The sequence below is a fragment of the Neoarius graeffei genome, chromosome 26 (assembly GCF_027579695.1).
Source record: "Neoarius graeffei isolate fNeoGra1 chromosome 26, fNeoGra1.pri, whole genome shotgun sequence".
Classification (NCBI taxonomy): domain Eukaryota; kingdom Metazoa; phylum Chordata; class Actinopteri; order Siluriformes; family Ariidae; genus Neoarius; species Neoarius graeffei.
In genome coordinates this window covers 50,785,387-50,812,005 of record NC_083594.1, presented here as the reverse complement: position 1 = coordinate 50,812,005, position 26,619 = coordinate 50,785,387, and the positions used below count along the sequence as shown (strand labels likewise).

Genomic DNA, 26,619 nt, shown 5'->3' with positions numbered 1-26,619 from the left:
TATTTTTATTGTTTTGTGCAAGATTATATCACCTTTTTATTTGAGCTCAGTTTAATGTTTGTATTATTTTTTAATTTATTTAGGTATTATTTAGCTTATGTTAATTTAGCATTCAATTCAGTTGTTTGCTTTTTCAGAATCTATCTATCTATCTATCTATCTATCTATCTATCTATCTATCTATCTATCTATCTATTGTTTAGCTTGTGTTCTGATGTTGCTTGAGTTTACACCCCCCCCCCCCCCCCCCCCTTTAACTTGTGGTTGAGAGTGAATTTATTTTTGGCTTAATTACAAACAAACAAACAAACATCTATATAAGTAAGTAAATAAATAAATGTCAATAAAGAAAGAAATACTTTCCAAATGATCTGGTAACTTGACTATTAGTTTAGTTACTTTCTTTATATTTCATTTATTTCCACATTTTTGTTGTAGACTACTTCACTTTTCTCTTCGAGCTCAGTTTATCTGCTTATTTACAATTTGTGTATTTTTTCTTGATTTCTTTAAATTTTATTTAACTGATTCAAATCTGATTAAGCATTCAATGTAGTGTGGAGGAGTGGGAGTGAGTAAACTCCGCCCCCTTTCACTTGTGGTTGAGAGTAAAAGGGGGCGGAGCGGTTTCACACCCGCGGTGGCGAAGGTAGGCGGGGCTAACACGCTGTGACTGACAGCCGTTTCCACGCGAGCCGATCTGTCCGCGCAGCCAATGGGATCACGAGGACAGCTGCTGTTCCATTCGCTGAACCAATGAGGAGGGCCGATGGGCGGGTCTTTACAATTCCGAGGTTTCCAACGTGGGGCTCGAGAGCGCGTCGTGCCTGGGGGAAAGTACAGGCAGCTCGGAGAGAGAGAGAGAGGGGGGGAGAGAGAGAGCACTAAATACAGCCCAGACACACAAACACCAGGCGGCTCGGATCAGAAGTGAAAAGCAGACGCGTTAAAGACTCGGATCGGCGGGATTAGGGGTGCTTGGAGCTGAAGCTCTGAGTTCCAGGAGCCGCAGCGGCTTTTACACACAAACGCTCCGGTGGAGGAGAGAGAGAGAGAGGAGGAGTGGAGTGGAGGAGGAGAAGGTTGTTGTTGTTTATATGAAACAGATTTGCAGAGAGACAGAATTAAAGAAAGGAAAGTGAAGTAGTTTGTGATCCAGTGAGGACTGAAGGCTGGACATGTCTCCATGGAGTCCGAGGACAAGATTTCTTCCACTTTTCTTTTGGACGCACATTACAGCGACGCCACAGACCCGATCACCCGGATTCACCGACCCGATACACACCTGTGACTGCGGGGCTGCGCTTTAGGCCCCTTCCAACCAGTTATTTATTTATTCGGATCGGATCCAAAACAAAACAGTCAATCCGACCGCTTGGGTCTCTCTCACACACACACACACACTCTCTCTCTCACACACACACTTTCAACCTTTTAAGGACAACAGCTCTGGACTGGCCCTCCGGTTTGGCACCGCAAAACTTTATTTTTAACCTTTTATTTCACTTTAGTTTTTGATCCAGGACTCTCTCTCACACACACAGGACAGGAGTTTGAGAGTGTTGGGAGTTTGAGAGTGTTGGGAGTGAAAGCAGGACCTGTGTGATTTTAGTTTGATGATGATGGTGGTGGTGGTTTATGATCATCGCTGCTCCTAAAACACAGCAGCGCACACCGTGTTATGATGCTTTCCGGTATCCAGACCACATCATGGAAGACAAATAAAAAACTAAAACCCGCCCTGACTCTGGACTGGTAAAGAGATCCGATCAGAACTGACCCGCTGCTACAAGTTGGAGACAAAATGGCGGCGGCGGCGGCGGGACAGGCTGCGCTTTATTCCCTCGTGACCCTGGAGCTCTTCATCATCATCATCATCACTCAGGGCTCGAGCTCGGCTTTGCCGTGTTCACAAAACTGCACGTGCACCTTAGACACGGCCGACTGCAGCCGCCGGAAGTTGATCGGTATTCCCGCGGAGTTACCGGACCGGACCGTCTGTCTGTAAGTACCGCCCAGCACTCACTCACTCACTCACTCACTCACCGGCCGGGCTGAGACCTGTCCGGCTTCCCCACAATCCCCTCTGCTCTCTCTGAGGGATTTGAACTCGCCCCCTTCTCCTCTCCTGTCCTGCACAGGGTCTCCGCTCCACCAGCCCGGAGCTCGGAGTCCTCAGCACCGCTGCGAACACCTCACACCCGAACAAACATCAGCATCCGGCAGGTGTGAACAGGGTCGCTGTGATTTTAAAAGACTGGAAAAGTGTGTTGTGGTTTTATCACAAGATTAATAGTAAGATGATCGATACTTGCGATACCTGTATAGTCCAAAAATATCACGATAATAGCACAAAATATCATGATACGATTCCTGTATCGCACAAAAATGACAATGCTTGTTATCACCCAAAAAATCACGATACTGATAATCGCACAAATATTGTGACACTACTGATACCTGGATCACACAAAAATGACAATACTTATGATACCTGGATCGCACAAACATGACTACTTATGATGCCTATTATCACACAAAAATATCATGATACTGAAAATCGCACAAATATTGATACTTATGATTACTGTATCGCATAAAAATATCATGACTTATGCCTATCACATATAGAAATATCACGATACTGATAATTGCACAAATATCGTGATACTTATGATACCTGTATCACACAAAAATGACAATACTTATGATTCCTATTATCACACAATTATCACGATACTTACAATACTGATAATCACACAAATATTGTGATACTTATGATACCTGTATCGCACAAAAATGACTACTTATGATGCCTATTATCACACAAAAATATCATGATACTTATGATACTGAAAATCACACAAATATTATAATACTTATGATTCCTGTATTGCATAAAAATATAATGACTACTTACTTATGAGAGGTATATTACACACACACACATCACAATATTTGGTCTACTCATGATACCTATAAACATAGAAAAATATCATGAGACTTATGCCTATTATCACAGAAATATCACGATACTGATTGTCGCACAAATATTGTGATACTTATGATGCCTGTATCGCACAAAAATGACAATATTTATGATGCCTATTATCACACAAATATCACGATACTTGCTTATGATACCTGGATCGCACAAAAATGACTACCTATGATGCCTATTATCACACAAAAATATCATGATACTTATGATACTGAAAATCACACAAATATTGTGATACTTATGATTCCTGTATCACACAAAAATATCATGACAACTTACTTATGAGCGCTATATTACACAAAAATATCACAATACTTGGTCTACTCATGATACCTATAAACAGAAAAATATCATGAGACTTATGATGCCTATTGTCACACAAACATCACAATACTTATGATACCTATAATCATATAAAAATATGATGATACTTATGATACCTGTATCACTCAAAAATATCATGAATACTTACGAGAGCTATATTGGACAAAAATAATCACACACAAATATCACGATACTTACTCATGATGCCTATAATCTCTCAAAAATATCACAATACTTACTCGTGACACCAATAATCACACAAAAATATCACGATACTGACTCATGACGCCTGTAATCACACACAAATATCACGATACTTATGACGCCTCTGATCACAAAAATATCACGATACTGACTTACGACACCTTTTATCACACAAAAATATCACGATACTTCCTTATGATATCTATGTCTTATATTTTGTGAACAGAGTGTCAAACTATGACAGCATGTCACTGTGACTAGAGCTCTGAACTCCTTTTGCAGTGAGCGTTAATAATTTTGTTCCAGATGTGACGAAACACAAGTTCACGGTTAGAAATGTAAGAAGAGGCAAAGAAAAGAACACACTGACTGACTAAAAACGTGACCCCATCAGACGAGCATGAGGTCTGATCTAAAACACGTCCTCGTGCCTGTTCATTGTCGGCCCGATGAGACTTATGATATCTGTATGTATGCGATGATGATAACTAAATCATATCTTCCCAAACACCTTGGTGATGATCCTTGGTCTGCTGAGAGAAAGTGGGACCTTATTCGGTGAGATGTACGTAGATGGTCACCTTCTGTTTCGGAGCGCATGTGAGCTCTCAGGCCTGCAGCCGGCGATGAAAGTTTATTTACGTGAAAGATAAACGCACAAATCTGGAGAGAGATGTGTGAACCGAGAAGAGTTATCAGTGCACTTTGCACCATCTGACCAGAAACTCAGTGCGAGATGTTTGCAGGAAGAGCAACCTGACTTCCAAACACAGTAACTGGATGAAGTGGTTCAAACGATGTTTAGAAAGCAAATCGGTCAAATTTACAGAAACGGGTTATCATAATAATATCTAATGGCGCACGGTAATAGTGTTGATGGAGTAGTGTGAGTATTGAATACTTGTGAGGTATGCCAGTCTTTCTGTCGGTGTGGTTTTGGTTGGGAATCTAGATCAGAAAGGTTGACATCAGAGTTCTGATTGGTCATAAGGTGTTGATTAATTTTCTCAAACAGGAGCTCTGTCAGGAGTTCCGGCCGACTTCATGGTGGGCGTGACTCATAAACAAACGTATGACAAAACATTAGCAGGCTTTCGTCTAAACGGGGGAACAGGGGTGCTGCGCCCTCTTACTCTTGGCGTGCGCCCCCTTACCGACTCCGTGAAAACATCCCAGCAACACTACGTGACGATGTGTCTGATCATCAAATATGTTATAATTGCTCCAAAAATATTCCAATCATAGTAGATACACCGCCAGACGGTGCAAAAACAATCCGAATTGGCGTTTTCCAGACCGAGGCGCCATGTTGTTTACTTGTCGCGGCTGCTCTTGCGAGATTTGACATGGGTTACATACAAGGTCAGCTGACTTGTAGCGCGAGATTTCTCGAGACTGAATGACCTTTCACCCACCGGCGCAGGAGCTTTTGACAGAAGTTGTTTGTGAGTTGTTTTTGTTGACACTTGGGCATTTAAAGATGTCATCCCGCGGCACGAAGCGGAAGAAAGCCAAAGACTGTCCGGGGCAGAAGAAGATTACTTCTTTCTTTTTCAATGTTGACAGACAATTTGTTACAATTTCCCTCTCAGATAGCCTCAGAATGTCCCATTGGAGCATTTTTCAAAGGCTTTACACGGCGGGGGGGACAACCGGCACCATCCCCCCCCGCTTCGCTCCCTCGCCATGGTGAGCGCCCTCATACTAAATTTTTCTAGAAAAAACCCTGATTAGGGCTGTAACGATACACCCAACTCACGATTCGATTCGTATCGCGATTTTTGACCCACGATTCGATACACCCACGATTTTTTTAAAATGTTTTTTTAAAGTTGTAAATTTGACTTATTAACATTTACTTACTTACATTAACTATTTAATAACAAATAATTCAGACCACTGCAGAGAATGAGTAATATGTATGCAAAAATGAACAAATGTATATCCAAAGATTGTTTTATTTCTCAAAATAATACTGTTGAGCCGGAAGCTCTGTTTTTTTCGGTTCTGAAAAAGTCATTTTTCCAAATCGTGTAAATCCGTTAAGATTTTTTTTTGGGGGGGGTATAGGGGTGGCTGTCTCACTCTCATAGGGCCAATGATTTTCTGTGATCGCGGAAAACAGATGGAAATTACGGAATTTTTATAGTGAAACATTGCTCGCGTGTCAAAATGTAACTGCCGCAGAAGGCTTCCGCTCAAGCAGATGCTCAGTGTTGCCAGATATTGCTACCGTTTTCCACCCCAAAATATGTTCAAAACCAGCCAAAAAGCACCTAAAACCGCCCAATCTGGCAACACTGCATGCCTTTCCGGTCAAGTGATTGTGATTGGCTTGTGGCACACCTAGCCAGCCAATGAGCTGCTTGTTTACAGATTCGCTCCCCGCGTCGCAACCCGAATGGTGACCGCTTAAAAGAAATGAATGCTCTGCCAGTGGCGAGTGTGGACGTTGCGTGACTCGCAGAAGATTGTCGCAGGTCGGTGAAAAAACGACTTACTAATAGATATAAAAAATAAAAGTAATTTAAGTAAGTTTAAAATGTAATTTAAATAAAAAGTAAAGTATTCATAAATTGAAGTTTGGAAGCACCTCTGTTTTTGGGCTGAGAAGTTTGAAAGGGCGTACCGCGATTCTGCCTTCTTGTATCGCGACACGGATCGTGGCTCTGCGTATTTCGATTTCGATACGCATATTGTTACAGCCCTACAAAACATGACTCCATGTAATGAAGTTTTCTTCACCATACAGAAATGTTTGTTTAATATTTCTAGAAGGAGTCTCCAGTATCAGCGCTTCATACCAGAAGAGTCAGAAAAGCAGTCATACCAGCACCATCATGGTCACATCTTCAGGACAGACGACGTTACGCTTCGTGGTTTCTCGGCTCTTTTATAGCAAGCTGCTCTTTTATTTCCTATTAACTCGAAGAGAGAGGCTGATACGGGAGCGGCTATGTATAGCTGCGATAACATCAGTGATGAAAGGAACTTGTTTCAAGGACGTCCCACAAGATTACACGCAACTATAACGGGGGGAAAAAAATTAGTAGGACTTGTACAGTAGTTCTGAAATAAATAATGGGCTGATTTAATAAACAATGTCAAAGGTGTCAAAACTCATGATTGTCCACGAAGGTGTTTTGGGGATGAATCACGGATTTCGTACACCGCAACGTACAGAAATTGTTCTGATCCGTGATCATCATGCAGCTCTTATTTAAAGGAACAGTCCACCGTACTTCCATAATGAAATATGTTGTTCTCTGAATTGAGACGAGCTGATCCGTATCTCTCCGAGCTTCGTGCGACCTCCCAGTCAGTCAGACGCGCTGTCACTCCTGTTAGCAATGTAGCTAGGCTCAGCATGGCCAATGGTATTTTTTGGGGCTGTACTTAGATGCGACCAAACTCTTCCGCATTTTTCCTGTTTACATAGGTTTATATGACCAGTGACATGAAACAAAGTTCAGTTACACAAATTGAAACGTGGCGATTTTCTATGCTATGGAAAGACCGCACTATAATGACAGGCGTACTAACACCTTCTGCGCGCTTCGGCAGCGCATTGATACCTTCACTCGGAGTTGTACCATTTTTTTTAGACAGGGCGGACAGACCAGGGCATTCGCCCGCCTGGCCGTGCCCGACGAGGAGCGCTCTCGGCCGGCTTGGGAGGCAGATGGCAGCCCCTCCTGGAAGTGTGGTTTTACCATGGGCCTCATGCGGAAAAATGACAAAGTCCCAATTTTACCATGGGGCTCGAGTTGTACCATTTCTTTAGACAGGGCGGACGGACCAGGGCATTCGCCCGCCTGGCTGTGCCCGAAGAGGAGTGAAGGTATCAATGCGCTGCCGAAGCGCGCAGAAGGTGTTAGTACGCCTGTCATTATAGTGCGGACTTTCCATAGCATAGAAAATCGCTACGTTTCAATTTATGTAACTGAACTTTGTTTCATGTCACTGGTCATATAAACCTATGTAAACAGGAAAAACGCGGAAGAGTTTGGTCGCATCTAACTACAGCCCCAAAAAATACCATTGGCCATGCTGAGCCTAGCTACATTGCTAACAGGAGTGACAGCGCGTCTGACTGACTGGGAGGTCGCGCAAAGCTCGGACAGGTACGGAGCAGCTCGTCTCAATTCAGATAAGAGCATATTTCATTATGGAAGTACGGTGGACTGTTCCTTTAAGGGAATTCAGGTCCGAGTCTCTGATGGAACGAACAACAACTCGACGGCTTTGGCAAGGAAGCCAAGTTTCGGCAGGTAGTCGAGGTTTTTTTTTTTTTTTTTTTCCACTCTATTGTTTGATGTCTGTCTCCTCACCTTGACCTTTACCTTCAGTGTTATTCTTTAAGATCACATGACCCGCAAGCCAGAACAATTCACCTCGCTCTTATCGGATTTTATGGGCTTTTTTTTTTTTTTCATTGTTGTGTTTTCAAAGGGAAGGGCTTTTTACTCCTGTCTGTTATCTATCTAACACTTCGATGTGTTTGGTCCAAGATGGCCTTCTTTTTGATGGCCGATATCAGAGAGGAAGCAGTGACGGGAGACCTAATCGTAGATGATCTTAATCGTAAACCGTTTCGATGAGGAACCGACCTTGTGAAGCTGCTTCTTCTCGTTTTGTCGGACGCTCGGTTTCTGCTCCATATCCTTGTTTGGATCCTTGTTGATGCCGTGCTTTCATCTTGGTCTCGAGTTTGCGTGATCTTGCTAATTTGTTAGAAGTTATGCCAAATTGATTACACAGTGTATCGTTATAACTAGGGCTGTAACGATACACCCAACTCACGATTCGATTCGTATCGCGATTTTTGACCCACGATTCGATATGCCCACGATTTTTTTAAAAATGTTTTTTAAAAGTAGTAAATTTGACTTATTAACATTTACTTACTTACATTAACTATTTAATAACAAATAATTCAGACCACTGCAGAGAATGAGTAATATGTATGCAATAGGGTTGGGCGGTATCCAAATTTTGATACCTTTAAACCGTCTCTGTGTTTTCCCGGGGTATACGGTATTACCGAGAAAAAAATATTTTGTTTCGGCCTACTGTGTAACGTGCGCCTATGCCTCAAATGTACTATTTAAAAGCAGCATAGCGAATTGTGTGCATTGTGGTATGGATTAAGCAGCAAAGCGAATTTTGTGTATTGATGAATGGATTAAGAGATATTTCAAAGCATCACGCAACTCTTCCTTCATCTTGAAAATAGCATTCAACTGTCATTTACACATGTCTGCGTTGAAACGCCATTTGCAGCACTATTTCACCTACTCCATCAAAAAAAAGTACACGATGAGCAGGATCATACCCTTTCAAGCATGGGAAATAAAAAAAAGAAAAGAAAAAGAATCAACCAACACCCAAGTCCGTTTAGACTGCGCGATAAACCATATTCTTCAGCGCAAATGAGGCGAACCTAATTCAAATGCGTGATAGCTGCACAAGGCAAAATCATATGGGCCCACGTCATGCCATGGCGGGGAAATTAATAATCAAATGGCCTTACCTTGCTTAAAGCGTTGTCTTGATCACATAACTCCTTACAATTATTCCACTTAAATCCATACGGTTTAACACACCCAACAAAGATAGCAAGCGCATTGCTAATTCCCACCAGAAACCGAACAGTTTACGCTACGATGTTTTCTTCCATTTCTTCAGTAGATGACATTTCAAACGTTTATTACCCACATCCCAAATGTCATACGTTATATTATTTTACCTTGTTGTTACTCATGTAACCTACTCAAAACACAACTCATTGGAGAGATCTCGTGGAAGTGGAGTACCCCAGGCTATGGTGTGCCTTAGGGGACATATTAGATTTTTTTCGATTTTGCGCGGTCATTTACATTATTGCTGGCTCTTCCTTTTCGTTTGGTTTGAAACCAAAATACTGCCACACTGCCGATGTTGTATTTTTTTTTTTGCCACTAACTCGTTATCTTGACTTGCCATCTTTCAACCGCGGTCTCAGTTTTTTTTTTTTTTTTTTTTTTTAGATAGGACAGTATAGAGAGCCAGGAAATGAGCGGGGGAGAGAGAGAGAGACGGGATCGGGAAATAACCTCGGGTCGGAATCGAACCCGGGTCCCCGGATTTATGGTACGGTGCCTTAGCCATCTGAGCCATGACACCCCCGGTCTCAGTCTCTTGCGAAGCTTTCTGTCAGACTCCAAAATGTCACGCAGGGTTGCCATGGTAACGACATAAACAACCCTGCACGCGATGAAAACTTCTTTAGGAAATTGATAGAATTAGTGAAAATACGATCACACAGTTATTCGGGATGATCTTCAATTTATTATTTTATATTATGACCTCATGTACTCCATATTTATTTAGATATTATATATTTTTTTAAAATGACGGTAATGAGACCGATACCGTTGGTACTTTTGGATACCTCGGGATACCTTCTTACCGTAATACCGCCCAACCCTAGTATGCAAAAATGAACAAATGTATATCCAAAGATTGTTTTATTTCTCAAAATAATACTGTTGAGCCGGAAGCTCTGTTTTTTTCGGTTCTGAAAAAGTCATTTTTCCAAATCGTGTAAATCCGTTAAGATTTTTTGGGGGGGTGGCTCTCTCACTGTCTCACTCTCATAGGGCCAATGATTTTCTGTGATCGCGGAAAACAGATGGAAATTACGGAATTTTTATAGTGAAATATTGCTCGCGTGTCAAAATGTAACTGCCGCAGAAGGCTTCCGCCCAAGCAGACATGCCTTCAGTGTTGCCAGATATTGCTAACGTTTTCCACCCCAAAATATGTTCAAAACCAGCCAAAAAGCACCTAAACCCGCCCAATCTGGCAACACTGCATGCCTTTCCGGTCAAGTGATTGTGATTGGCTTGTGGCACACCTAGCCAGCCAATGAGCTGCTTGTTTACAGATTCGCTCCCCGCGTCGCAACCAGAATGGCGACCGCTTAAAAGAAATGAATGCTCTGCCAGTGGCGAGTGTGGACGTTGCGTGACTCGCAGAAGATTGTCGTAGGTCGGCGAAAAAACGACTTACTAATAGATTTAAAAAATAAAAGTAATTTAAGTAAGTTTAAAATGTAATTTAAATAAAAAGTAAAGTATTCATAAATTGAAGTTTGGAAGCACCTCTGTTTTTGGGCTGAGGAGAAGTTTGAAAGGGTGTACCGCGATTCTGCCTTCTTGTATCGCGACACGGATCGTGGCTCTGCGTATCACGATTTCGATACGCATATCGTTACAGCCCTAGTTATAACGATGGATTATTGTGACGAGGTAAATATACACTCACTGGCCGCTTCATAAGGAACATCCATAACATCCACCTGCTGTTTGGTGCAGTCATCTAACCGGCCAATCATGTGGCAGCAGCACGATGCGGATCATGCAGGTGCAAATCAAGAGCTTCAGTTAATGCTCACACATCAGAATGGGGAAAAATTGGGATCTCAAAGTGTGACGTTTAGGCCATTATTAAAAAATTTTCTGTTTCCGGTCCACCGGCCGGGTGAGCGCCGTTTGTGCGGTTGAAAAATTTTTTTTAACGCCGGTTTTTCGACATTTTTTCGGGTTCGTAAATCTAAAATCGAACTTGACATTTCCGCATTCCCAGGGCTTTCCACTAAGGCTCTTACTAGCCAGCCATGACAAATAAATAGCCAGCCGGGAGGGGGGGAGTAAACACAAAATAAACTCCTGTGCACGCAGTTCCCAGGATTAAATGCATTTTCCACAGACCATTTATTTATTCACTTTACTCAAATACAAAGTAAAATGGCAGTAAATCTTCTTTCTTTTCTTGCGTATTGCATCATGAGGCGTTCCTGGCTTGTAAATCTCTTATTTTCGGTGCATGACACATTCACGCAGCTGAGCATGCTATGAATTAACAACGACAACGGTCTGCAGTGGCGGCGACACAATTAAACACTCAGCCAACATTTCTCCATTTGTGTATGAAAATACACTCCAACCACTCAGTTTGGTTTCATTTACAACCAGCGGTGTCTTTTGATGCCAGCACGTAACTGAACGAGAGAAGACGGGTTTACCGGAGACAAAATAAGTGTTCTGTCTGCTTCTGTTCCCTCCGATGTCGTCTCCGACGGCCCCGACACACTACTGCCGCCGCCGAGTGCGCGCGCACACACACCGCATGTCGGGGCCGCGGATGAGTTACTCTCCCTTGATCAACGAAGTCGGCGGGGAATTTGTGGTTATTATCGGTACAAACAGCGCGAATCACAACTTAAATGAGTGCGGTTCAGTTTGACATTGTCAGTCCGTTAGATAAACATTTAATTTTATTAAAATCGAAAATTAATATTTAGAGCCTGTAGGCTACAAAAGTAAGTCATTAAAGTAGCCGGCTGGACTTAGGTGGTGTTTACATTAGACCGTATCCGTCTCGTTTTCGTCACGGATGCACTGTCTGTGCACATTAAAACGCCGGGAAACGACTCCACAGGCGGAACAACTTGAATCCGCCAGGGCCCACGTATTCAACCCAGTTCGTATCTGATCCGGTGCTGTGCAAACATTGAGGAACGAGGAAACGCAGTGCTGAGCTCTAGCTGACGTCATTGGACAACGTCACTGTGACATCCACCTTCCTGATTCGCTGGCGTTGGTATCACACACACACAGCGGCTCAGTCCTGAATCACTGCTCGTGCGCTTCACTCGCGCGCTCTGTGAGCTGCGCAGGGCCGGAGTGCGCACCCTCCAGAGGGCACTCGCTGTTCAGGGCAGAGTGATTTGGAGCGCAGGAGGAAGCGCTGAGCCGCACTGAGGTTTATTTCCACATTTCGACTTGTTTACCTCCTTCAGGCGCTTAAACTCAGTGAGAACATGAACATCACAGCCAGGTGTGTTTATCTGCTGGAGAAGGTGTTCGCTTGCCATCCTTCCACTTGCAAGTGGTGAGTGACTTGCGCATGCCCGATATGCACTGGGATCATGTGACGTGCCGTCTAATTAGTCATGTGATTAGCGTATCCGTGTATTGGCGTTGCTGTGTGCACGCGAATCGTTTTAAAAACGTTAATCTGATGATCCGCTGATACGGTCTAATGTAAACACCACCTTAATTGTGTAGTCGGCAGCCGGCACTTGTGGAAAGCCCTGCATTCCACGCAGAATATAGAACTGAATCAGCGCTGCGCATGCGCCGTGCGGCACAAAAAAACGGCAGCCACCATGAAGGAAGGAGATCCGGAGTTTTCAAACATTTGCTTAAGTGTGAAATCGCAAAATGGTATTCTAGCGAACAACAAAATAAAGATTCAGAAAAACAAATCATTCAGTGATCATTTTAATAGTGTAATTTCATCCGAACTCGGCCTAACGCTCGATTTAGAACTACAAAAAGTCCGTGTGTCGGACATTTTAAGTACCTTTGTAAAAGTTTTGCAAATGTTGCAGTCAGCATTTAAAATGCTAACTTAAAGTTTTTGTACAAGTTTCAGTTGATTAAACCGTCATATTTTATTAAATGTGTCTGCTTTTGTAATAAAGTACTGAAAGAAAAAGCAAACACAGCATTGCGATTTCTTATCCATCCATATATTTAAAAAAAAAAAAATCCCTCCCTCCCGACTGAATTTTTTTGCTCACCCGGTGGACAGGAAACAGATTTTTTTTTTTTTTTAAGGATGGCCTTGGTGCCAGATCTCCTGGGGCTTTCACACGCAACAGTCTCTAGAGTTTACACAGAAAAACAAAAAACATCTGTGGGTAGAAACAAATGCCTTATTGATAAGAGAGGGCAGTGATCAGAAAATGGACAGATTCATGGTTCGAGCTTTTTTTTGCCAGGAAGGAAAGATATAGTAGCTCATATAATCAGTCTTTACAACCGTGGTGAGCAGAAAAGCATCTCAACATGCAACAGAAAACAGAACACTACCACACTGGGTTCCACTCCTGCAGCCAAGAACAGGGATCTTATGGTGATGATACACGGGGCAACTTTTTGGGCAATGTTGCCGGGCAATGTTGCTGGGCAATTGCGTTTTGACTCTTTTCTATTGAGATTGGGCAACATTGTTTCTTTCTGAATGGTTTTGATAATCTCTGGCAACTTTTTGAGATAAGCCAATCAGAACGCGAGTATCGAGTCATGTGACCTCCGGTGAGGTTCGGATCAGAAATTTCAAACAAATATGGTGGCCGCTCAGTGTCAGTGGAGTGAAGAGATGGAGAGACTCCTCATCTGTTTTTATGCCGGTAAGTTGTTATTTTAATATTCTATATGGAGGAATTTACCTCACCAAAGCTCTAAAAAACAACAGACAGCTTGATTAAATGGTCACAGCAAAAATTAAGACATCGTTTTTTTTTTTTTGCTAACTGTAAACTGCCGTTGCTAACTGTTGTTGCCCATTGTTAGTTGCCCTGAAAAGTTGCCCTGTGTCTCACCTAGTTGCCCGTTGCCAGCAACATTGCTCGGCAACATTGCCCAAAAAGTTGCCCCGTGTATCATCACCATTAAGGCCTCTGCATGCTCGTGCGACAAGGCGTGCGCAATGTTATTCACCGCCACAACGCAAGGGGGCGCGAAGTCGCTAGGAGTAGTTGGTGGGTGTGGTTAGTGGAGTGTTTATCCTCCGGTTACTTATAATGACTAGAACTTTTTTTTTTTTTTAATAATGACTAGAACTGGAGTCGTATAGATGTCCGTACTTCCTCAATCAACCGCTCTTCATGCTGCTCCATCTTCGCTCGTGTTTTTAAAAATGCCGGTCGTGAAAACAAACCAAACCAAACCGGGAAAGTAGGGAAGCGGAAGTGCGTGTACAGCGGATGTAGAGTGGACCAATCAGAGCCCTCTTGTCTGCAGCGCTGTCTGCGAGGCTTCTGCGGTGGTCACAATTTTTGGGAGGTGCGCGCAGAGCGTCTGCGAAGGTCGGGGGGCTACGCAGACATTGTCTGCGACGCTATCTGCGAGGACTGGGTTGTCAGCATAAATTGGCCTTCAGAATCAACAACGAGTTCCTATTAAAGTGGCTGATGAGTGGACAGGAAACTCTATTCATGTATACTTTGAGAAGTATTAGCGCAGCCTTTTTGGGAATGTGCCTAAAATAAAATGTCGCGTGTGCATAATATTTCCTTTAAAAGCGTGCATCGCTAAATCAAATCCCTCTTCTCGAATCAGATCCGTCCATGTTCTTAAAGTGCACATCACGGGGAAATTCAGGAGCAAGAGCACGGTAATGCTCCGATTTTATATTAAACTTTGGTGAAATGTCTGTCACATTTTGCGCAATTTTTTTTTTTTTTCCCCTTGCGCAATACCAGAAAAATTCAGTTGAAATCAAGGCATTTGAGGCGAATTGGTCCGCCTCTGAAAAAACTTGCCATTTGGATTTCCCGGCAAACATTGATTTTCGTGACGTCGCGTGCGGGACGCCTCCTTCTGAATCGTACGCCAGCGCTGGTTTGTTTATGAGAAAACGACCTGGTGGTTTTCTGCAAATTTCTTCAACGTTATCACGTAATTATTAAAATGGTTAACAGATGTATCGTAGGAGGGTGTAGCAACACCAATCTTGATGGGATTAGTACTCATCGTTTCCCAAAAGACCGGACAATGAGAGAGAAATGGGAGCGCTTTGTGGGAGGGCTCCCTCAGGGAAATTAAAAAGATAGCGTCCACAGCCTGGTAAAAAGCAGCCGAAGTACCGTATGTAAGTAGCCTTGCTGTGACAGAGTGAATCCCCTCACATGCATTGGCTGCATTTGCCCTCGGAGGGATGTAAACACAGATGGTGATGCTAGCAGCTAGCAGTCCATGTTAGCATCCAATATAAGGTGTGTTAGCCACGTCTCCGTAAAAATAAATAAGCTGCTTTCCCGGTAAATCCGCTGGTCGTTCAGTGCGGATAGCTCGTCGACCTTATTCGGCAGTGAGTTCAAATTCCCCATGATAACGGAGGGAATGGATGGTTTGTAGCGCCGCTAGCCTAGCCTTTAGCTTAGCCCCGGCTTTGCAGCCCCTGTGTTTCCTCCTCAGCTCGGCCGGGATTGGGGTGTCGTATCCCGGCTCGTCCCGTTGTTTTCAGGGCCAGCAGCTCCTCTCTCGAATAAGCGAGAAAACTGGCTCCTGGTTCCGTGTTAAAGTTAAAAATATCCATGGGATATGAAGAAAAACACACGATGTCTTTGTAAGAAGAGCAAAAAAGTAAAAAGGTGGAAAAAAGAGGTTTAAAGAGCTAAAAACTACAGAGCTACTTCACATGTATCAAGGGATATGCGGGTCAGGGCTTGAGATCTTGGGACCCGTCAGACACCCTGCTTAGCCGATTCCACGTGTGTCGCTTATGAAATCTTTCTCCTACAGTAGCCAGTACTCTTCTAAATGATGAAATATATCAATACATAATAGTGATTAGAAAAAATGATTTATGTAACAATAGATAGATGAGCACTGATGCATGAATCCATGGGTTTAGAAGCTCAGGCGACAATTCCATATTTCAATGCAAAATCGCTAGCTGCGTGGGTGGCACGGTGGTGTAGTGGTTAGCGCTGTCGCCTCACAGCAAGAAGGTCCGGGTTCGAGCCCCTTGGCCGGCGAGGGCCTTTCTGTGTGGAGTTTGCATGTTCTCCCCGTGTCCGCGTGGGTTTCCTCCGGGTGCTCCGGTTTCCCCCACAGTCCAAAGACATGCAGGTTAGGTTAACTGGTGACTCTAAATTGAGCGTAGGTGTGAATGTGAGTGTGAATGGTTGTCTGTGTCTATGTGTCAGCCCTGTGATGACCTGGCGACTTGTCCAGGGTGTACCCCGCCTTTCGCCCGTAGTCAGCTGGGATAGGCTCCAGCTTGCCTGCGACCCTGTAGAACAGGATAAAGCGGCTACAGATAATGAGATGAGATCGCTAGCTGCTAAACTTGGTTTACACAGGCTGTGCACTGAACCCGTGCAAGCTCGCGCAGCCTGCTGGGGCTTCCGCACATGACGTCACGAATCTGGCTCCAGACTCCCTTGGGATTTTTCCAGACACATTTTATTTTATTTTTTTCTGCTGTAGATAGATGGCCTTGTGCAAAATTACCCTTCTGGATGAGTGTGTAAAGGGACATGGTTTCATATAAAAAAAACATGAAATTGGTCTTGCACTTTAATTTACAAAAACAGCTTTGAATCAAATCAAAATCATGAATCGAACCGAATCACTCGAATCGATAATCAGTGAACTGCTGCTTGACTGTGAGCTCAAAGATTCACTCAATTACCAAAGCAGACTGATTTTAAGCAACATGTTTGGGCTGTTGGTGCTCTCAACATGATTGATTTTATTTATTTTTTCCCCCAACTCGCTAATTTTCAAGACTTTTGAACATCATACTCAAACAATGCCACTCCTTTCCTCTTTTGGCCAAATTTAATACGCGACCTAAAACGACCCGGCTCCATTTAAACATCGTGATTTGTACAAATACTGTTGCGAAAATTCAACGATGATTATATTGTAAAGAGTGATAACTGATTATATTGTACAATTATCATAATATAACATCAGCACGTCTTTCTTTTCTGTATTGCCGAGATTTTATGAACAAAAGGCGGGCGTAGGTGGTGTTAAAGAACTCGACACTGCAAGCATTGTAAACACATAGTTTGAATGACGAGACCTTTTTACATCAAGGACAGGATGATATTTTTGCCAGCGTGTGTCAGGGATGACTGGCTGTGACTCACGTAAACCTGACGGAGCTGTTTCGCTGCACTGAGTGAAAGAAACCGCTTCATTGTTTGGTCACATCCTTGAGCGAATTTGAATAAAACGTTCTCAGGAACAGACTTGCAAAACTACGCACGTTAGATTATGTTGCTGAAGATTTTAGGGTCAAGGACTTGGCTTAAGCTGGCTCTAAAGGCAGCAGTGCTGGGATTTGAACGTACAAGCTTTTAGACGCCGGCGTAGAACCTTAACTCTGAGGCTAATCAGCATTGCCGTCGATAGTTAGCATGGAGTTAGGAAAGAAGTGAAGTTTGGGAGAAAGACCACGCAGTCTGTCTTGTTAACGTCTAAATTCCCATCGCCTCAACCTCCCCGACTCCTGCCTGCTTTTCAGCTCCGACGTGGAGGACGCCTGGCTACCCAGCACAAAGTGAACGCTATGCAGAACTCCAACCCAGGTTCTTCGAGTTCTTCCCAACATTTTCCAGTTACACAACCATTCTTCGTACGATTTAGCTGAGGGTGTGGTCTGCACTCGCAAATAAATAGTTACGTCGAGAACTGCTCGATGGAACCGAATACGAATACTGTTTTCAGATCGAAGAGATAATGATAAGCAGAGATAAGCAAATCACTCCGATGAATTTGAGTGATGTAGCTGAGGTTGAGGAACTGTCAGAGACAGAATTCATACACCATGCTGACCTTTATACATTTTCCTCTCAGTGATTTTCAGGGCGTCGTGGTTAGGTCCCAGTTTAGATCACGCCCAGTATAGAGAAGAACAATTCTTTACACCCCGAATAAGGTCCCTTTTAACCTGATGTGTCTTTGATACATCATCACTGGTTTGGGTTTTCACAGAAGATCTAATATCTATCGGTGGATGTCGACGTGCTCTTCAGTTTCATTATTTCTTTCCATACAGGCTGGTTTTTACATTCAAGGGGTTAACGATAAATTGCGTAGCTGTTACGCAGGAATCACACCAGATGTGAAATTATACAGTACATTGTAGCTTGAAAGAGAGATACCCAAGGACTTCCTTCCAATCAAATTCCATCAGGTTGGAGAGATTTAATCTGGGGCATTTTGTGCCTAAACAAGGTAATGGTCATGTGACTTGGAGACTTTAGGATGAAGAAGTTGGCGTCTCTTGAGTGACGACTACCCGACGTACAAGATTTACATTATATTAAAAGCATTTACCAGACGCTCTTATCCAGAGCGACGTACAACATATCCAGAGCAGCCTGAGGAGCAGTTGGGGGTTAGGTTCCTTGCTCAAGGGTACTTCAGTCATTCCTGCTGGTCCAGGGAATCGAATTGGTCAGCTTTTGGTACCAAAGCTGCTTCACTAACCACTGGGCCATGGCCTCCCCATTTTAAAGATCTTAAAGGCAAGGAATTGAAGTGGGAAGAATTTGGCCGACACTTCCTCTGCAGTCGGAAAGATCTGACGGTCGTGTGTTTTGGACAGGAGGAAGTAAATTTCTCCACCATAGTAAGGTTCAGCTCTTGCAAGATTTGAGAATTCCCAACAACAAGGGTTAACACGGTCCAGGTCCATCTTAACCAGTACCTAGCCTAGCTGATACATGGATACCTGGTCATTCCAGCCAGAAAAGTCATTTTGAAGTGTCCTTTGGGTTTTTGTCCATGGTGCATCAATCAAAAAGACCCTCCCCCCGGAGTTCTGACACCTTACAGTTGTTTAAATAGTTTTCTTGCTCCTCAGGGCTCCTGGAAACGAATAGACTACATTTGGCTTAACTGAGAGATTGGAAGCGGTTTTATTTATAGTCGAAGCCATTTCTGGAGATGGTTCATGTTGATTTGATGCACTAGCATGAAGATATGACAGGTTGGAAGTTGTTAGATGTTCATGATGTCTGGTCATGTTTAATCTACACTGTAACACTGTACTATGATTGGCGTCATGGGCGCGAGTGGCAAAGGTTTTGGGCTCAAATCCCAACTTATTAACATTCTTACTAAGGCCAAAAAAAAAAAAAGTGTGTTTCCGGTAACATGAAATACTAAAATAAGGTCGGTAGGTAGGAAAAAGTTTTTTTTTTTTTTCTCTTAATTTTTTTTTATTTTGTTCGAAAAAATTAACACAAGTAAACATCTTACAAAATAGTATTTTGGCACAGAATCCTTTATACCACACATCATAATCAAAGTGTTTTAAATCTTTAAACAAATAAAAAAAAATCGCGAGAGTTCGAGTTATGATCTACGGAAGCGTATTGCTGCCACACTCAAAACAATTGGCTTAGAATCAAGTAATTACGTGAAAAGATATTGTTAACAAAGTTATCACGTTTTTACAATATATTTATCATGTAATAACATAACATCACGTAATTTCATGATACGAAATTATCACGTTATTTCATGATATTTTCATGTAATAACGTGAAAACACCTTATCAAGAAATAACGTCCTAGGCTAGGCTACTTCCATTAAAAGTAGACGGCCTAGCCTAGCCTACTGTAGAACTTGGGTCGAGCAAAAACACCGAGCAAAAACATGGCTGAATCCTGAATGACTCCTATTTGTATAAATAGGGGACTACATAGGCGGCAAAACGTAGTGTTTTTCCCTGCCATGGAAGTGCACTTGTATACTGAAGAGGAAGCAATTTGCATTACAGCCTTGAATGAGGATTCAAAATAGCGCCTCGGCTCAGTTTTCCCTTCCTCCTTCAGTATACAAGTGCACTTCCATGTTTATGCAGGAGGGCTGATAGAAGTGGCGAAACATTTTACTTTTTATCGTTTCTTTCACAACTTGAATGCGTTGAAACCAAAAATTATGACAAACTAACGCCGCTTACACTAAAATATCGAGGGAAATTTGTAATAACTTTACGGTCGGCAATTTCGACGCGGAAATTCTCGATCAGTCAGGTTACCGGAAACACACTTCTTTGTTTGTTTTTTTTGGCCTAATTCATGTTGGACTATTTTATCATGAAATAAGGTCATTTCTGTCAATTGGGATGTTCGAGCCTTTCAATCAAGTGCCGTCACGATGATGATCTGAAACGTATCAACAAAATGGCGTCCTCAATTCATCACTAGCCAAACATGAAGATTCATGTGTCATCAAGGACCTCAAAAACCTCTTCGTATCAACTTTAGACTGCTTTTTGACTGAGCCAGATGATCCCAATGAAATCCATGTCAGGTTTTATGATTTTCGGATTACGACTGTTTTTATCATCAGTCAGCACGATGCAAAAAAAGGACTTGATTCTTCAAAGTGAGCTTGTGGTACTGTAATAAGGTAATTTTTTTTTTTTTTTTTTGTCCCCATCATGTTTTGGTTCCATTTCCCCACGACAGTTTGTGAGCTGTTCTGAGAGTTTTGTGTCATCCTATTCCGTCCTCTGATTGGTAGGTTTTCGATGAGTGTCGTAGCAGACGTCACGTCTTGAGAATTTGAATCATTATGCGTTCGAATCCTGCGTTCCATTCACCTCAGAAATCGGAGCTGGGAATGATCTCATCCCCGAGTTGACAACATTCCGGTCCCAACAAGTTGGAAAACCAAGATGGATGCCATTGTTGGCAATACCAGTTGATGGCAGCATGGTATTTTGCGCAAACACCATCGCAACGTGTCCACAGATGGATGTTGGACGGTACTCTGGGTATGACTGATTTCACGAGACGCAAATAAGACAGGATTGCGAATTAAACAGAATATTATGACAGCTTTTTACTGTTGATGCATGGAGCAGCCATCTTGGATTTTGTGGTCAGGGTCGGTGAGGTTCTTCTGGCTTTCCAAGTCAGAAATCCGAGGCATTTCTGTTGAAATTTCTGAGTGGGAACTGGGAAATTCCGACTTCCCGGTTCACACTACAAGACCACAGGTCTTAATTCGCATCCAAAAGATTTTTATCCAAAATCCGTACGGTGCAAAACCTCTTCACTTCTTTTCTCGTCTGCCAAATTTTCCACCTCAGCCAAGCGGAATGACTTTCCCCAATATCCTGGCACGTCGGTTTAATGAACAAATCCAACATGCGCATTACACAGCCGAGTGGAAATCCCACCCCATAATCCTTTTGGCCATGAAAACGCCATCGTTCTGCCAAGGTGTGTGTGGGTCTCAGACAAGTGACCATTTTCCCAGTTTCCCACTGGACACTATGCTAATCGAGCTTGGTGTGACTCATAAACATCCTCAGGCTTGTAAGAATAGGGCTTCAGTCTTTGGCTCCCCCACTCAGCCCTCCCAAGCTGCCCACAGGGTCGTGACCCCTGACCCAGAATGGCATGCTGGGTGGTTTTTGCAAGCGAAGGGGGTAGCGAATAGTGTGTCCTCCTGTGATTTGTATTTGTACGGTGTCCTTTGCTTGTTCAGAGTGTTGGTAGGCAAGATAGTGGTGTGTTTTTGTGGAGGGAATGTTGGGGGCCTCGTTTCCTAATTAGGATTTGAAAGAGTGTGTCATGGATACACTGAGTGTTAGCAGGTCCGTGTTGCTAACTTAGTCATCAGTCGATTAGCGCCTTATAATGTGCATCCATTTTTAATTTTTAATTTTTTTTTACCCAAGAGCTGCTGATGTGTTTCTGGACCGTGCTGGAATTTAGTTTGCATGCCCAACGGTTCATATGTTTGACACAAACAGCTCGCGATCCAGACATGCAGGAAGAAAATGCGGAGAGAAAGTTGAAACCCAAACCGGTTTGTTCTAGGTGTGTGCCGTAGCCTGGAGTTCTGTGTGTATCTGTCTGTGTGCGAGAGAGAGAGAGAGAGAGAGAGAGAGAGCATGTGAATGTGTGTGTTTGCGTTATCGGAGATGGTTGAGGGCCTGGCTGTGTTTAGCTTGGCTTGCTTGGCACCAAGATTAACAGCCTCCTGCGTTCAAGAGGCTCGGAGCATGCAGCTTGCATGTTCTCAAGAACACTTATTTGGAAGCCGAGTCCTGATTGGACGATTTATCACCTCGTCATTCTCGAAAGCTTGTTTTGTTTTGAATTTTTGTCCAAATCTGAAGAACATGAATGCAAATCGAGGACACACGGACACCGGGTCGGATTAAAAACGAAGCAGGAAAATTGCGTCAAATCGGATTCGGGTTTTTCTTCAGATCTAAAACGAACACAATACCCAAGGCTGTATTCAAATCACGCTTTCCAAACTGCTCTCAACCTTCCAAAGTGATTCATTTTGGAATTGAACCAAATTTCTTTCGAGGACGTTACTGTATCGGAGCGCCGCGTATCAGCCCTCCTCCACTGTTTTAAGAGAACGTCTACAAAGTGAGCTTGATGGATGAATCATCTGCGAATTCTGTACATCTGGTAAGAGTTTGGAGATCTGGAAAAGACATCAGGGGGGGAAAAGGAGAGGGGGAGGGGTGGAAAAAAAAACGAGCGTCGGAAAGCATCGGGCCTTGAGGAACACCCCCAGCATGTGTAGGTCCTGGAACTGAAAATCACAACCTGGAGAATGTGAGTGTGTAGGAGAACTGGCAACTTTCAGCGGCTCATGGATTTATGCTCTTGTCCGTATTGTTTGAAAATCATTGAACGTGATATCGTCGTTGTTGTTGCGACGGGGGGGACCCTCGGGTCTAGAAAACAGCCTGATAGTTGAGAATTCAATGATGTACTCCTGGACGTTTTTAAAAGGTACCATCTGTCATCCAGCAATCTTAATATATAAATAACGTAATGACAGTTCCAGTGAAGAAAAATGATGAAAATAAGAAATGTGAGCAACAGCATCAGGAAATAACATTTTATCTTATAAAACAAGCTCGAACTTTTTTTGTCCTTTGAGTTGGAGTCCTCCATCGGCTGCCATTTTGTAATCCTGTTCCTAATATGCAGCATCCTGATTGGTTAATCTTGTTTCTGATCATCGCAGCTGTTTGCAAATTAAACACGATTGTTCATTCGTGGCTGCTGAGAGATGATCTGCGATCGCTGACCTTTAGCCTAGGTCACAACCGGACGTACGATTTTTTTGGCCGTGCGATTTTTGGCGTTTCCCAAATCGCTGCGTTTTTTTTTTTTTTTTTTTTTGTTCGTGGAGAAAGACGCACGTTGGCCGTAAGTTTGTCTTGCAACCTGAAAAAAAAAACGTAAGCGCCCGTAGAGTTTGTTTGACGTGACAAAGAACCTCTGCGGCCGGTCTGCGGCTCGAAAATCAGCACGTCACACATGCGCCGTCCGTGCGTTTCTTGCGTTTTTTTGCACGTACGGCCGGTTGTAACCGAGGCATTTTACGGACGTCATTCCAACAGTCGTTAATTTGCAGAACAACGTAGTCGGACGCACTGTATTTAACGAAACCTGCATGAGACCGTCATCAAATATTTCACCTCCGCGTGTAATTAATCAGACGTAAACGGTGATTGATGAGCACGCATTTCATTAAAAGAATATTTGAGAAAAGAACAAAATAGTCAGACGGCAACATTGTCCCGATGCCATACTAATGACTCAAAGATGAATCTGTGAGCCATGAACTTGCGTAACAGAGGCCTGTCCGTCCCCCCCGGCCCACTTCCCAACTGCGGAAGCAGGTTTTTCTTGCAGATCTTGGCTCTTTCTGGGCAGATCAGATCCTTATATAACACAATCATGTGCTTTACGATCCCCCTGTTAAATTGGCACTGTAATAATTAAATGATTTTTTTTTTCTTTCTATGCAAGCATAATAAACTTAGCATTGATGTCTAATGATCGCTCATTTTCCCCACACAGCTGTATTTATTATCTTCTGCAATAAATCTTGGATGCTGTCTTTGCAGACACGCTATAAAACGATGACCAATTTTTACAAAAGGAAAAAAAAAAAACACGAATGTAATCAAGCCTAATCTCTCACACTCTCTCCCTCTCTCTTTCTCTGTGTGTGTGTGTGTGTTGTGTCAGACTCTTGGCTGGCGTCTGCGTGGCTCCGGATCATTCCGTGCCCCGGGCGAGAGCAGACCCTTTGCCCGTTGCAACATGTGCATTTGGCTCGTTTCGTTTATTCAGCATTTGTGCACATGGGCCCAAGATGTGATTTTCCTCAGCTTCAGATACAACAACAAAGCGGAAAGAACGGAGTCCACGTTAATCAGCTAGTAATTAACTTCTCGTTAGCGAACAGATCGCGGAAATTGTCCTCAAGGCTCTTGCAAGGTTTACATATACACTCGGCGGCCACTTTAATAGGAACTTGTTCTCGAGTCTAAGATTCCTGCTCTTGGCTGCAGGACTGGAACCCATTTTTTGAGATGCTTTTCTGCTCAGCACGGTTGGAAAGAGTGATTATACGAGTTGCTATATCCTTCCTGGCAAAAAAAAAAAGCTCGAACCACGAATCTGTCCATTTTCTGATCTCTGACCTCTCATCAACAAGGCGTTTGTTTCGACCCACATTGAGAACCGTTTTTTTTTTTTCCACACTATTCTGGATAAACTCTCGAGACTCTTGTGTGAAAACCCCAGGAGATCAGCCGTTTCTGAAATGCTCAAACCAACCAACACTCATGCCACAGTGAAAGAAAGTCACACTTTGACAGGCTTTCGTCTAAACCAGGGAACAGGGGCGCTGCGCCCTCTTACTCTCGGCGTGCGCCCCCTTACCGAAATGCTCACACTTAGGCCATGCACTTGTATGCTACTGCACAACATGCAATCTTTCTCAAAACGATCTTTTCTCCGTGAAAACATCCCAGCAACACCACGTGACAATGTGTCTGATCATCAAATACGTTATAATTACTCCAAAAATATTCCAATCATAGTAGATACACCGCCAGACGGTGCAAAAACAATCCGAATTGGCGTTTAATAGACTGAGGCGCCATGTTGTTTAGTTGTTTACTTGTCGCGGCTGCTCTCGCAAGATTTGACATGGGTTACATACAAGGTCAGCTGACTTGTAGAGCGAGATTTCTCGAGACTGAATGACCTTTCACCCACCGGCACGGGAGCTTTTGACAGAAGTAGTTCGCGAGTTGTTTTTGTTGACACTTGGGCATTTAAAGATGTCATCCCGCGGCACGAAGCGGAAGAAAGCCAAAGACTGTCCGGGGCAGAAGAAGATTACTTCTTTCTTTTTCAATGTTGACAAACAATTTGTTACAATTTCCCTCTCAGATAGCCTCAGAATGTCCCATAGAGATCTTGCAGTCACGTGACCGGAAAGTACACAACCGCAATCTTGTCGGTCAAAAACACCGCTGAATACTGCTGCACTCGTGTACAGAATGGATCAATTTCAACCGACGGACTACACGGCTCATTTTTCTAATGAACAGATAACTAGATATATGTCTAAAATAAACGACCTACAGATTAGTGACCCTTATGGCTTACCGGACGGAGTTTTCACGACCGGATGTTGAACTGCCAGAGGTGGAATACCCGGACGTGTATAATTACCTCATTAACTTTCCCTCGCTGTTCAGTGGTGAAGCACTGCGTGCTTATAAATCTCTGCACAGTTATCTTTACAGAAATTCAGGATTTGTCAGCGACTCAGATGTGGCATCTTGTAAACAAGAATCCTCATTGGACGGGTAAGTCACTTAAGTATTGAGTATAGCACTGACCAGCCGATTATAGAATAGAATAAGGTAATTCCAGCTGTAATTCCAAATCGTCCGTCTTGTTTACCATGGGTCTGGCGTTGGAGAGGTAGAGGCTTGGCAGTGGAGATTTGAGTGGCTGTTTTCTGAGCTTAGTCAACAGGCCGGCTCTGCCTGTAGCCTTGCTTTTGCTTCCGCTCCCGGCGCTGCCTCCTTCGCTTTGCCTCCGATAACAATCCACGGAGACCCCGCTGGTCTCGCTATCTCGTCCGGAATGTTGTGCATGCGATGGAAATCGCTACAAACCGTCATTTTCTGCTGGAAACCAATGTCCAGTAAGTCCATACGGTTGTAGTGGATATTGAAGTCCGGTACAGACGAACAACACGCAAAAATACACACAAAAAACATAAAAAACATGCACAGGTAGGGAGAGCTTGTAGCCGCAGCCATTGTAGTAGAATTGTATATAGTAGGGTTTTCCAGAAGAAAAGGTAGAAGCAGAAGTAGAAGGCGGAATATGGCGTTTGACTGACAAGATGGCGTCTGTCACAATCTGGATCGGCTGTGACGTCACATGCTAGTGCTCCATAGGAGCCTCAATTTTTCAAAGGCTTCGCACAGCGGAGTGGGGGGACGGACAACCGGCACCATCCCCCCGTCGCTTCGCTCCCTCGCCATGGTGAGCGCCCTCATACTAAATTTTTCTAGGAAAAACCCTGCTTTGAGATCATGATTTTTTCCCATTCTCAGGCGTGAACGTTAACTGAAGCTCTTGATTTGTATCTGCATGATTTTTTTTTTCTGCATTGTGCTGCTGCGACATGATTGGCTG

At 43.3% G+C, this 26,619-nt stretch overlaps 1 protein-coding gene across 3 annotated transcripts in view; it reads left to right on the top strand.

Moving 5' to 3' along the window:
• Nucleotides 1–821: 821 nt before the first annotated feature.
• Nucleotides 822–26,619, top strand: part of lrig1 (leucine-rich repeats and immunoglobulin-like domains 1) — a 74,855-nt gene continuing 49,057 nt past the window's right edge. The window contains exon 1 of one of the 3 annotated variants that reach the window (XM_060910049.1): nucleotides 822–2,004. In XM_060910049.1, the coding sequence (XP_060766032.1) occupies nucleotides 1,805–2,004 (200 nt within the window). In that variant the 5' untranslated portion in view covers nucleotides 822–1,804. Of the gene's footprint in view, nucleotides 2,005–22,102; nucleotides 22,558–25,548; nucleotides 25,776–26,619 lie in introns of those variants that run through there. The other 2 variants (XM_060910050.1, XM_060910048.1) reach the window with 2 other exon arrangements.